Genomic DNA, 14,635 nt, shown 5'->3' with positions numbered 1-14,635 from the left:
CCATGAAGGCAAAGATGTGTTTTGCTTCTCCTGGAACACCTAGAGTAGTGACTGGTGCACAGTAAGTACTGAATGATTAAATGAATGAGATTTCTTTATAAAGGTGAGAGTTTTCATACAGCTTCACTGGCCGTCTCCCCTTCCCTAGCAACACGGAGAAGCACTTTCAGGCCATTTCTCCTCTGCAGACCCAGGAAAGCGAAGTGAGTATTAGGGATGGGTTCTCATCCCATTCTCCCACTAACTCGTTATGAGTCTTAGGGTAAGTGAGGTGACCATTCTGGCTATCAATTCCTTCATCTGTAAACTTCAGTGACTAAAATAAATGAACTATAATCCAGTTAAGAATTCTTTTAAAGCTAGTTTTCTAAGGCCACTTAAAATATGATTTGGTGTATAAATTTTGCATCATTTAAACCTTCAGAAACATACTTAAGGCAAAATCAGAGATAAATGTAGCTATAATTCTAAAGACTTTCCCCCTTTAGGACAGTATCTTATATAACATCAGCATATAAGCAGAAGTTTTGAATATTTACAGCAAATTAAATATCTAACTTTAGAAAAAACAGGCATATTACTTTATATTCTGATTTCTATAGATGATTTTCATGGTCAAATTCCCATATATGAGTTTCATTTTATTTTTGTAATACAAATCTGTGATTTCCCCTTCATTGTCAAGCTATTCATACTCAATGGCAATCAGATGAGGCAATTAATTAATCACAGAGACAACTAATTGTCTCTCTCCCCTTCCTGGACTGTGAGCTCTATGAGGACATAATAAAGTATGTAGAGACTGGCAACCTGAAATGACAGATCCCTAATCTTCTTGCAGCTTGCCCAAACATACCTACTCAATCTCCGTGACTTTAAGTGCAGGTTTTCTTATCATATGATAAAAAAAAAAAACTAATAGGTCCAAAATTGTTCTTAAAGAATTGGCATTACATAATTTTAGGATTTGGAGACATAAGTGTAAACCTTACCTGGGCAAGTTTTCGTTTTTCTGTATTTCCTCCCTTTTCATTGTGTAATGTGTAAACTGGTGTATATTGTACAGAACCAGAACAGGTACCATAATCCTCTTCATTTTCCTACATATGGGGAAATATACAAGAGGAATTATTTTAAAATACTTTTTAAATTACATTTAGACAAACTATCTGATACCGATATGAACAGCAAAATTATGCTTTAGATATAAGTTTAAAAGATCTACTTGGGAAGAAAATGTATTTTTCTTTATTACGAATCAATGATTTCCAAAATCATCTCTATTTGGAATAATCTAAATAAAATTTGTACACAGATTATTAACTCTCATCACAAAAATGGAAGTTTTAAGTAATACTTTTTCTTCAAAGGTAGAAATTCAGAACTGACAAAATCTGCAAAGATGTAACATGTACTCAAATCGAAAACACACACATATTCATACATATGCAATATTCATAGATTCAAATATGTATCTTCAAAAACAACCCTCTTTACATTAAGAACACGCTTCAAATTAAAGTAGCCACTGTTGCAAAGACCCTAGAAAACCAAATGATGGCATTCCTGGATTACTTCTGCACCAAAGACCATCTTTATAAAGAAATTCTCAGCTTGAAGCAAGAATTTCAATTGTGATATCAAGGCAATCAACTTTATGAAAACATACATCCTGTTAAAGCATCTTTGAAGATCTCCATTGTTCTGTGATAAAATATGCAAACAATAAAGAGATTATTCAGTAGATGCATATAGAATGGCAGATAGTTGCCAGAGGGCTTGTTATGAAAAATACATTGTTGAACAAAGGGCTAAGCATATTTCAAACATCATTAAAAACATAAATCTCATGTGATTTGTAAAGTTTAAGCTTCAAACCAATGCAAGAATCAAGGAAGAATGAAAAGAAGAATATGACATACCTTGTGTTTTAGCTTACTCTTCACTTCCTTTATTCCCTGCTTTGCATGATTTTTTGCCTAGAAAAGGGTAACACAAGTGTCTGGCTCAGCATGGTTCTATTACCATTTAAAGGGTAAGTAGATGAGATCTCACTTCATGGAACTTGCTAATAACATCCTACTATTTAGAAAAAGAACATATTATAACCTAAAACTTTTTTCAGGAAGAGCACACCACTTACTATTATATCTGAATTAGTGAAAACATGATTAGTCTCTATTTGCATACTAGTATCCTACAAAGGCTAACATGTAGCCTATTTTGCCTCCTAAACTATAGAAAACATAGGAGTCAATCAGATGACTACACTACTCAGTCTTAATTTGAAATTGTGATTAACTGGGGGTGAAAAGGAGAAAGCACACCATCATAGCAGCAGGCTATTCGCACAAATGTTTGGACTTTAAGAAACGGGCAACTTTACAAAGCTTTATCGAAGTGCTTTTATATGCAGAAACAAGTTTTTAATAGCAGAGATATCTTAATGTTATAGCTATTTCACGTCCAGTTTTTCTGGCACAAATTAAAAGTCACTTAACGAAAGATGCTATCCTCATGTTCCATAGGGAATCTCACTGCAGCATTTGAGCCTCTCAGGTCCTGATATGATTCCTGCAGGATATAATTTAACTAAAGACAACTATGGCCCTTCCATAAAAGCCTTGGCCTTTATTCCACTGGGAATTCCCAGAGTGGCCAGAGTAGAAAAGAAATTCACATTTATATCATGTTTCCTCAGTATATGACTATATGCTGGGTACCTAGCATGTATCAGCTCATTTAACCATCACAATTTGAAATTAATACCATTATTATTACATTTTACAAATAAGGAAACTGATTCAGGGGGGATCAGTCTGCATAGCCTATATTCAAATCTGGGCCTATATAATTTCTAAGTCCAACTTCTTCCCTTCTCAAAGGAGAAAGAAGAACTAAAGTTTTAAAAATATATCCAGGGCGTCTAAGCCTCATGAGAAAAAAGACATTATGAGTCTCATTCTATAGACATGGAAACTAAGGTCATACAGACTTAAGACATTCCAACTCCTGGAACCCATGGGTGGCTCATTTGGTTAAGTATCTGCCCTCGGCTCTGGTCATGATCCCAGGGTCCTGGGATTGAGCCCCTAGTCGGCCCTCTGCTCAGCAGGGAGCCTGCTTCTTCCTCTTCCCCTGCCTGCCATTCTGCTTACCGGTGTTCTCTCTGTCAAATAAATAAATAAAATCTTAAAACAACAACAACAACAACAACTTTCCAACTCTAGTGTTCTTGTTCCTTCTACCAAACCATCCCACTTTCCCAAGTTACTTCTAGGAAGAGTGAATACATGTCTTCCCGAGTTCATTTACGGGAAGGCTCTTAATTCTTTCCTGTTAATATCTGTAGTACCTAATATAAAATTCAGTATATAGTAACTGCTTCAAGAAATGTCTAAAACTCAACTAAACAATTATTTCTTTATTGTAAGTGAGGTAAAATCAAAACATATTACACACAGTAAGAGATAACCTAAAAGCCAAACACTAAATTATATTTCCATAGTTCTTTAGAATTAATAAAGCATTTTCACATCCATTGTTTTACTGGTAAAGCCACTGAATCTACTTAGAGAGCCTGTATATTTTTTAATATTTTATTTATTCATTCATGAGAGACACGCAGAGAGAGGCAGAGACATGGGCAGAGGGAGAAGCAGACTCCCTGCAGGACTCAATCCCAGGACCCCGGGGTTCACGAATTGAGCCAAAGGCAGGACACTCAACCACTGAGCCACCCAGGTGACTCAAAGGGTCCTGTATTAATCCCTACATTCCCATTAGGTAAAAATGAGTAACTACCAAGAAAATGTTCCTGTTTCCATCTCCTAGAATTTGTCTCCATCTATGCTCTTATTCTGTCTATACTCTAATTTTTCTAAATATCCTCTATTCTTTCGAAATTCCCTTGATTCACACTAATCTTTTCAGATGCTCCTATGCATATAAAGTTGAATTGAGAGTGAGTCATGGTTCTAAATGCCCTACCCCCTCCACTGACCTCTTTCAGACTATTTGGAAGATGGGGCACAGGTTTTCAATACCAAGTCAAAATTAAGCAATAAATATCCCCTACAGAGAAGCATCCAGCAAATAATTTAAAATGCAAAAACCTAACAAGAAAGTTGACTCAGAAAATCTTTTAGCCAAATTAATTATGTCTTCACTTTACTGTTACTTTCAGATTGATAAGAAAAGTATATGTGTTAATTCTAGTTTTCTTTACGATCTTTGCAAGCATAGAAAAATATAAGCATAAAAAGCACAGAAGAAATGTTCTAAGCATAGAAAAACTGTTCTCTGAATAGGACAAAATCATTATTTCCTTCAACAAATATATTTTCAATTCTTTTGTAGTATGTTCAAAACACAGAGTGAAGTGACAGTGCTATAAACATAAAATTAGCAGAGACAGTACTTCTGTCACTCACAGTATGTACCACACTCATTTCTCTAACTCATATAACCAGTACAACACCTAGTTTATTAGAGATACTCAATTTACTGAATGAATGAAACAGTTTAAAACATGGTTCCCAGTTTTTAAAAATTTACTATGTATGGAAAGTCAAGTAAATAAATTCTGTTAAACCCATTCAAGACAGATTAGAATTTTTGTTCATAGTAATCTGTGGTCAAAGGAGGAAGTTCAAGAGTTCATATTTCAGAATATGAGCATACTGGAAAGAGTAGTTTTAGATACAACTACGAAAGTCATAAATTGACTTTATTTGTCCCAAACCTCTTGACTTTGTGATTCATGTACAACATGATCATGAGATAAATGGTAAAAGTGATTAAATATATTCTGAAGATCTTCATTTGCCTGAAATTAATTTAGGAAATAATCTTCCAGAGAGAATTTTAACTAGGAAACATTTTACTATTCTGCAGAAAATAAACACTCTACTGATTAGAAAGATAAAATATGAAAAATGAATGAAATTTTGAACATGCTTATTTCTGGGATTTTTGGAAAATATGAGTGAAATTAAGGAGAAAAACACATTTAGCAAAATAATATAACACAATTTCTCTAAGCCTGAGGAAAAACTTCAAGTATTTGTTCAAGGAATAAAATAAAGGGCACTTGACGAGGAAACATTTTTTAGAATCTTAAATGAATGTGAGAAACAAGGCTAGCCTAATGTTTCTCATGGCAGCCATATGCTATTTCATTGTAAAAAAACAAAATCTCTCCAAAAACTCTCCAAAAATCAAATCACCAGTATTATAAGAAGATAGTGATATATTCAGAGAGGTTTTCCAGAAAAACTATGAAATGACCAAACAAAATGCAGGGGCTGATGTTTCCCAGGAAAAATCATGACCTCTTCCTACTCTTACATTATGATAAGGCTTCAAACAGTTCAGAATTTTGGCCCGTTTTTTTGAATCCATTCTGTAGATTAGCTTTCCTACTATAATATGTAATCTTTGAAACGTTTTTTTTTTTTAACAGTAATGGTAGCTACATATATGTCATAATTGTAAGTTAAAACAAGAAAAGAAGTTCAAAGCTTATTTAAAATGTAGTATTCCATTGTTAATTCAATCACATCAATTCCTTTACTGAGAAAGCATTTGAAGATAAATTCCTATAAAATGAAAATTATTGCCCTTGGGCGCCTGAGTGGCTCAGTAAGCGGATAAGTGGAGTGTTGGACTCTTCGGCTCAGGTCATGATCTCAGAGTCATGAGATGGAGCCCAGCACTGGGCTCTTTTGTGTTCAGTGTGGAGTCTGCTTGAGATTCTCTCTCCCTCTTCCTCTGCCCCTTCCCATGCTGCACATGCTCGCTCCCACTCTCTCTTCTCTCTCTCAAGTAAATAAATAAATAAAATCCTAAACTACTGCTCTGAATATTTTTATTTTATTTATATATTTATTTTATTTATTGCATTTAAAAAAATACTTTACTAAATACCAACCCCCTAAGAGATAAAGATGTGTGCAGGCAAAACAAGTGTTGAAATAGAAGTATGTCTACAGGCCCTATGAGCACACAGAATGTAGAGAAAAACCCTTGGAGTGTGGGGTTAGAAATATGGAAATTTTTGTTCAGGGAAACAACTATGCCTAAACTAAACCTTTAATAGGATGAATTAGTGTTTACTGGGTGAATAAAATCCAAGAAATAAATGTTTCAGTTAGTAGACATGGATTATATAAGAATAGAGGCAGAAGAGAACATCTTGCATTCATGAAATTAGGAGTAGCTCAGTATCTTTAGGGATATGGCAGGCTCAGAGGGTTGGGGTGAATTGAAAGGACATAGGGGTCAAGGTCTTACAAGGTCTTAAATGGTCTTATTTATCACATTAAAGAGATTTTTATTTCATTATTTATTCTGTGTTATTGCTATTGATACAGGTGTTCTTAAATTTTACTAAAACCTAAAATAAAATCACTGAAGAATTTTAATTATGGAGAGTCAAGTATCTTTGAGGGAAGAGAAACTGCCATATTTTTCTATTTTTTCCTACTTAAGCCTCAAGTATACAATGAGAATTTAAAATACATTGTTAAATGAAAGAATCAAATCTTTAAAAATGGCACTTCATTATGGGCTGTTTCAATTTAAGTTCACAATCTTGCTGATAGCTTTGAAATAAACTGAAGAATTGTTTTTAGGTTACATAAAGGGAATATCCTTTCTATACAGTAGTTGTAAAAACTGAATTCACTTTGGTCAATATTAACTCTGAATTTTTTAAAAGAAAAAATAGGAAGTATTCTAGACTTATATGTCTGTAGGGTAGGAAAATGTATTATCAAAAGAATTTTTTAAAAGATTTATTTATTTATTCATGAGAGACACACAGAGAGAGGCAGAGACACAGGCAGAGAGAGAAGCAGGTTCCTTACAGGGAGTCCAATGTGGGACTCTATCCCAGATCCTGGGATCATGCCCTGAGCTGAAGGCAGACGCTCAACCACTGAGCCACCCAGGCGTCCCATCAATAGAATTTTTAAATATCAAAAGAAAACTTACAAATTTATATGCTGTCCGTACAGCTGGAGTTGCTTTGGTCATTGCTGTGTTAAATAGTGCACCTCCTTTCTACAAAGGGAAAAACAGAAACATATTTCCAAAAATTTTAAACCAGACTGTCCTGAAAGCAAAGCATTATTAATAGTATAGAAAAAGAGCTTTACTCAAAGTTAAACAAAGACCTACAGAAATTATGTCACATTAAGTGTTTTCAAACTTTCATACACTATAGTAATTTCAGACAAAATATAAACATTCTACTCTGTTCTTTTAGTTAGTGTAATATATGATTTAAGAATCATTGTATCTTTGCAGTTTAGGCAGACTTGAGCAATATGACCAGTAATAGGTTTATATTTAAAACTTAGTAAAAAAAAAATGAGCTACAATCAACTCTTTATTGTTTTAAGGTTGAACAATAAAGCCTAAATCTGTGGAGGCAAGTTTTACATTTAAAAAATCACATTAACAAAAGCACATTACCAAAAATGATAAAACTACCCTCGAATCCTGCTTGTAATTCCTTTGTTTTAGGATGTAATAGAAGGTTACAATAACATCTTGCTTTTCAAATTGTGGCATTTATGGAACAAAAGCTTTCCATTTTAAAATTATGGTATCAAATTATAATAACATAAAATAAAAATATTTAAAATGTGAAAAAATATACAAACATTTCAAATATTGCCAATTAACAGCGTAAGTATAAGTAGTATTCTTTTATTGAACATTTCTCCATATATACTTGAGTGAAGGAATTAAAAACAGTGAAGGATTATCATTACCTTGACAGTATGCACCCACTGTTGATATGACCTTGGGTTCCCTGGAAAATATAAAAATAAGATGTCAGGAATATTTAATCTAAAATAAGTCCATAAACTAAAATTAATCAAGAACTAACATTTCCAGGTTTTTAGCAGGCAAATTTTATTTATCTGCAATGTTGTGAAAAAATCAGTGGTATCTGAAGAACTATTAAATTGTTCTAATTCTTAGGAACACGGTGATTAGAATGTTTAAGAATAGACATTTTTTCTTCACTCCCATATGAAGGCAACATATCTTCTTTCATTTTAATATCACATTCAGAGTGGGAAAATATATCCCCTTTTTTGAAATCCAAGATTCCTATGTCTTTTATAATAAATTTTCAATGTTTTATGTCTATGTTGTCTTGTAAAAGTTTGCCTCTTTTATGCAACTGGGTTCATTTAAAAATAACACTGCAGGTGCAAAGGGAAAGAAAAAACTAGAAGGGAATTTAAAAATTGCAAAGAAACTTGAAGACAAAAAGCAATTATTCTATGTCTTTTTATTATTAACATTAATTGATAGCAAATTTTACTATAATGCAATTAAATCACAGTCATGGTTCTTAAGATATTCTCTAGTCATAAATCCAAGTTTGAAAGATACTACCCAAGGAAATATGAAGCAAATGAAAGTTATAGTCTACAGAATATGATGGTTATTAGAAAGTTCAAATACTGACAAAGTTCTTTTTTTTAAGTTTTTATTCAAGTTCCAGTTAGTTAACATACAGTGTAATATTACTTTCAGGTGTACAATACAGTGATTCAACACTTCCATACAACACCCAGTGCTCATCACAAGTGCACTCCTTAAAACCAGTTCTAATAAACCTAGTAATCATATTTGGCTCCAAATATGGTAATTTAATCAATAAAATTATTTCAGAAGGCAAAAAACCAATACACAGTCTCAAGTAATGTTTTGTATCAACTTGATTTCTTTTACCTTCTTGGTTTAAATGCTTAAAAAAACAAAATCCTGATGGCTACTGAGAGACTTTCCAGTACAGGTAATCCCTAAAACAGATTATGATCTGTTCTTTTTTTAATTGAAGTAGTTGACATATTACATTATATTAGTTTCAAATATAGAGCATAATTATTCGATACTTCTATATATTGCAAAATGATCACCACATAAATCTTGTTAACATCTGTCACCATATATGTTCTCTACTTGTATGTAGTTGTGTTCTTTTAAAAAAATTCATTACCTTGCTGTTATTACAATAGAAGCAGAATGAACCCAGCCCAAGAATTGACTTCCAGCTGTTTTCTTTGCATTCCTAATCAACATCATGCAAAATGTGTCCCAGTCTGAAATTACTCCTGTAATTAAAAATCTTTCTCTAATTAAAAAAAGAAAATCAAGAAACAATCCCCATTGTGAAAAACATCTCTTACTACTACTCAGCACTGCACTTCACTTTTCTAGAAGAAAATACATGGGCAAAAATGATATTTTTTTCTAATTTTATGAAATGATTATAGCAAAATGTATCTATGTAAAAGTCTCCATAAATAAGCTTTGCAGTGTTTAAAAACGATGAGTTTCAGGTGGTATTTGCCCTGAACAATTTTTTAAATCATATTTCCTTTGTAGAATGACAAAAAAATTAAACTTATTCTAATCAACTTATTTCCAAGGAGAGTTTATTAAATACAAAAAAATAAACAGTGTATCTTTATCTAGACTGTTCATATACTTTTATTTCTCTATTAAAAGTTCTCATCAGTTCATATACTTACTAACTTCTCTATTAAAAATCACACATTTAAGACTTGCTTACTATTTATAGTAATTTGGAAAGTGCTTTATTTTCACCCTTTTTCCAAAATGAAATGAAGAAAGTAGAAAGAGAAACATTAACTTCTATATAACTAGTTAGAACACTGTCAATCCAGAAAATACTTTTTTAAGTCTCTAAACTACAAAGAAAATAAGTATCATAAAACATCAGAGCAGTTTTAGAAAGTTCAGTGTCTTATTTCAAGTTGTGAGGAACAAAAATGGCTCCTATGAGGCTCTTCAGAGGTCACAAAATGTTTTCTACCTACCTACATTACTTTATTTAAGTTGTGTTTTTACACTCTTAAGATAGGCAAAGCGAGGTAGCACAGTTCAATGAGGGAGCAAGTAGGTTTTGGAGTACAATGGATCTGAGAGTTCAAGTCCACTGTATCCTTGTAAACTATGCAATTTGGGACTAGGTCTTTAACCTGGCTGCTACAATGTTACTTAGTACAATACCTGGAACATTACAGTTACACCAAAAATGTAAGTCATTATTGTCAGTAACATGCCAAAGGTTCTGAGGTGGTACATTATTTGCCCAAGGTTGCAAAGATAGCAATTGAGAAAGAAAAAGAATCTAGGTATTTGAATTCTTGGTTCAGTAGTCCTTCAACTCTGAAATTCTACCTCTTAAGATTGCTTAATAAAATATGATAAAACAGAGATTTCCTCTGTACCACTTCACACTAATTTCATTAGAAAGCAGATACCTTGAGAAGAAACAGTTGGCAGAATGAGCAATAATAATCCAGAATTATATGCAGAGGGGAAAACAGGAAGTCCCTAAATAAACTGCTTGAGATGATAGGGAAACATGTGGTACAATTTAGGTAGATTCTTGTTAAAGAAATTTTTAAAAGATATTTGTATCTCTAAATTTAGTGCTTTTCATATTGAAAGCTTCTATTTCCACAAAATTTATGAGACAAGCACATTATTCTTAAAAAAAAATTTAAGGCTGTTTTTCTTCTTAAAAATGGATCTGAATGCCAAAAAAAATGTCTGAGTTCTTCCACCAAAGTAACTGGATTATGGAAATAACCATTATTGAGGAAATTCCTAACATTGTTCTCATTAAACATACGAGTGATTTTCTCACACTCAAGGACAAAATTATCTTTGTTTCTCACTTGTGTAAAGATTTCTTCTTCAAATGTATTTGTTTAAATTCCAGTGATTTGGAGTTACTTCTCAAAAAACATAAATTTACCTAAATGGTTCAGTGAAGACAGAAAAATGCCGCTAAAGCAGATGACTACCTACTACCTCTTCAAATTCCCTTGGTGCTTTGGTCAGTACAATAAATAAAAGATTGATCAGATTATATGAGGAAATCACTGAAGAAACAAATGCTAATGAAGAATAACTATATGCTTCTACATAAAATCAATCTGAAAATGTTTCTCCTTTTTAAAATTTAGATAATTGGAATTGGATTTTAAAAACTAGTCTTATTTTAAGTGAAAAAATAATATGCAAAAAAACCCCACCCATGTTCTTAACTACTCAATATTCCTTAGCTGCTTTTTCATAGACCAATACGTGTGTTTACCTAATTGCATCATTTGTTCTACTCATGTCCACTTTTATTACCTTTCAACCTCTGGATATTCTTCACTTTACACACTTCCTGGTATTACTTCCCTGTTAAGATTGAATATTCTACAAGGGTCTCATGAAAAAAATCAGGAGTAACAGAGATTTCTTTAACAGCCCTGACTGCAGGGATTCACAGGACAGAAAATGGTTTTTGGAAATCTGTACGCATCTACAGTCTGTAACCATAGTTCTAGATTCAATCTGGATCTAGATTTTCTATGTATGACTGTCCTGCCCTGTATATTTTTATCGGAGCCACAATCATTATAAAATTCTATGATGCTCACATTCATTTTATCATAATTGTGTATACTGGCAGCAAATACCGCATACAAACTGCCACTGTAACGACACAGAAAGGGGAGAAACTAAATGCTTCTCTGAAACATCCTAATAATTTTTGTTTCAAGGAACATAATTTTTTCCTCAGCTTTAGCAAATGTTGATTTCTCTTATAGTGATCCTTCTTAGGGCTTTATGTGTACAAAATCTTCAACAGATAATCAAGGGATGGGAATTTTACTTTTATCCAATCAGAGTAGAGAAAGTTTGGGTAGTGCTCTTGTTTACTGAATGTCTTCCAATTAAGATTTCTTATCATAAGAAAGCAATATATTATCGTTATTAAAGCAAGAGCTTTGAAGCCAGGCAGATACATGTCGAGCTTAGACTCTAGCCCCAGTAGCTATGTGACCTTGAGGAAGCTGTTGAGGTAAGTGCCCTCATAAAGCTGGGGATGGATAATCAAAATACCCCATAGGTGCTGTGAGGATTAAATGAGATAAAATTGGTAGAGCTCTTCTAAGAGATCCTGCCACATGTTAATAAGTAGGAACAAGTATAGTTATTATCACTATGAGAGAAACAACAGTTAAAATAGTTTGCTTCTTTGAAAAACAGTTTCATATCATGATATAGACATATTCTTTCTTACAAATGTAGGTTAAGTGACAAATGTATAATGTTCTTTTATCTATATATCTCCTCATTTATAAGAACATTACTACTTTTTACTAGATCATTCATATTTTTATTTAAAACCTGAACAAATTGTGCTTTCCTTTCTTCTGAGAATAATCTCTATGTATCTCTAAAATAATAAACTAAAATAATTAAAAAATAACACTTGCTAACCAGGCATAATTTTTAATATACTTTCTTGCTGTACACACTGAAATTAGTACTTGTTGAACTATGCTTTCCTTTTGAGTCAGTACTGCCCCCGCCACCACCAAATTAAGATAGGTGTTCAAAATCTTTTTCATTTTTAGAAAGGACAACAAAGTGCTTGGCATGAAGTTGAACTGAAAATGTAGCAGTCTCTAAGTCAGATGCCAACTGGCGATCAATTTTTTATCCTTTTTAAACCATAAGGCCTTTAATGAACAATTTTAGCAACCGCTTTCCCACTGGAAAAGCCCATCTATTCTCTATTCTAGTACAGAGGTATCTGGACTAATGGTTAAGACTACAGAATTTAACTATACAAAACGATCATAGTTCTACCCCATTACTGTCACAAGATGTCATCTTCAATTCCTTATAAGATACTAGCCCCACGGGTCATAAAAATAATGAGACAGCAGTTATATAAATACTGAATAGATGCCTCAAGCAATTTGTCCATGAGCTGACAATATTTTGCTTGTCTGAGTTGAAAAGCAGAAAAGCCTTATTTTAACACAAAAATTCCATTGAAGCTAAATTTTTACCCATGAGTTGAGGAAAGCAAGGAGCTGAATGACTGACTGCACACTTGGCTTACTTGCTGAGTCAAGTAAACTAAAGTTTTTCCCAAAGCTAAATGCTTTCAATGAAATGCTATACTTATGTCAGATGAAGATCCATAAATGCTCAGTTCCTTTGTACCTCTTTTAATGAACAAATTATCTAAATGGTTTTTGTATTTCTATGGTACAAAAATATATCTTATTTAGGAATAAAATTAAATTTGGGGAAATCTGTAGATGAGTACTTATTACTCTTTGTTTTTTCATGTTTTATTTCTCAATTCTAGTAACTATTTATTCACACATATCCCAAAGACATTTTCCCCAAAATTAAACCTATAAATAAAGAGAAAAAATTACTATTATACATGGTGAGAATGAACATCAGAGATTTTTGTTTGTTTAGTCCACCCCGTATCTGGAACAGTGCCTAGTATATAGGTAAACACTTAGCACAAATACCAGCTGAATAAATCAATGTGACATTTCAAGGACTCCAGCAAAATTCTCTGCTAGAGTCAGGACTATATACCAGAGCAATCATGTACAAAGTACCAGTTCATAAGTCATTAACTGCCTAGATAATTGTAACATTGTTTGAAATCTTACATATCAAACATTGCAATTGTTTAATTATATTAAAGTGCATTATATTAAATAAAAATGAGATATCACCTAGCTTATGTTTCACACATACAAAATAATACGACGCCTTCCATTTATTTAGTGAGCACTTTTTACAGTGACAAGTGTAAGCACATGGGATGGTAAACTGAAAAGTCTTTTCCTCATGCTGCAGTGTTCTGCAAAGCAAAAAAAAGGTAAAGACTTCTATAACAATACACTTACTTAAAATGTAAAAAAGCACTTGTGGTATTCAATTTTTTAGATAATATTACAATCTAATATTTCAATTATAATCTCAGTTCTGTAATTCTTACTTAGTAGTAGCCATCACTGTGGTTTTTTTTTTTTTTTTTAGCAGAGAATACTAGTCAGGATGCAAGACAGGAAGATATAAGCTAACTGCATTTCTGTGATATTTATTTCTACTAATATTAAGAGATTATCCAAGTAAACAAGTAGCAATTCATGAGACCATCTTAACACCTTGAATAATAATACCATAGCTCTCATAAGATGAAAAAATATACCTAAGACATTAGAGAAAATAGTAGAGTATATCAGATAGATACAAGTGCAAAAATCAAGACAATTATTACTCAGAAAATGGATAATCATACTAGAACTAGTCTTTACCTCCACAAAAGCCACCTGAAGTGATTTCCTCTTCAAATATATCAGAGAAACCTCTTCCTGCATTTAGTTTTGCCAGTCGACCATCAATAAACTGAAATTAAAAAGTGTCATATGTTAATTTTCATTCATAAAATGAATTTTACTTATAAAAAATATTAGTATCAGATATTCATATAAATATAAATCACACATATATGTGTGTACACACATATATAGGTACATGACAAAAAATTAAAATAGCAAGAGCTCAGTAAAATAACAGCTCTGTAGTTAAATCAGAAATGTATGGCACAGATTCTAACTTCATGAACAAGATAAAGAATGTACATTTACTGGCACTTGGTTACTTTCTATTTTATTTATCTGCAGCATCTGAAATTTGTATCTCTTGAATCATAAAAATATTATAAATGTTTTGAGGTTTCTCCATTCATAACGAA

The 14,635-nt window shown here is 32.5% G+C and overlaps 1 protein-coding gene across 7 annotated transcripts in view; it reads right to left on the bottom strand.

The window, feature by feature from the left end:
* Window positions 1–14,635, bottom strand: part of DENND1B (DENN domain containing 1B) — a 259,555-nt gene that overhangs the window by 34,366 nt on the left and 210,554 nt on the right. For all 7 annotated transcript variants that reach the window (XM_049112036.1, XM_049112038.1, XM_049112037.1 and 4 more), the window contains 5 exons: window positions 14,196–14,286; window positions 7,782–7,822; window positions 6,997–7,065; window positions 1,923–1,979; window positions 993–1,100 (listed from right to left, as the gene is read on the bottom strand). In XM_049112036.1, coding sequence (XP_048967993.1) covers window positions 993–1,100; window positions 1,923–1,979; window positions 6,997–7,065; window positions 7,782–7,822; window positions 14,196–14,286 — 366 coding nt within the window. The remainder of the gene's footprint in view (window positions 1–992; window positions 1,101–1,922; window positions 1,980–6,996; window positions 7,066–7,781; window positions 7,823–14,195; window positions 14,287–14,635) is intronic.

This window comes from Canis lupus, chromosome 7 (genome assembly GCF_003254725.2).
Source record: "Canis lupus dingo isolate Sandy chromosome 7, ASM325472v2, whole genome shotgun sequence".
Lineage (NCBI taxonomy): Eukaryota > Metazoa > Chordata > Mammalia > Carnivora > Canidae > Canis > Canis lupus.
This window is presented reverse-complemented; position numbering and strand designations above follow the sequence as displayed.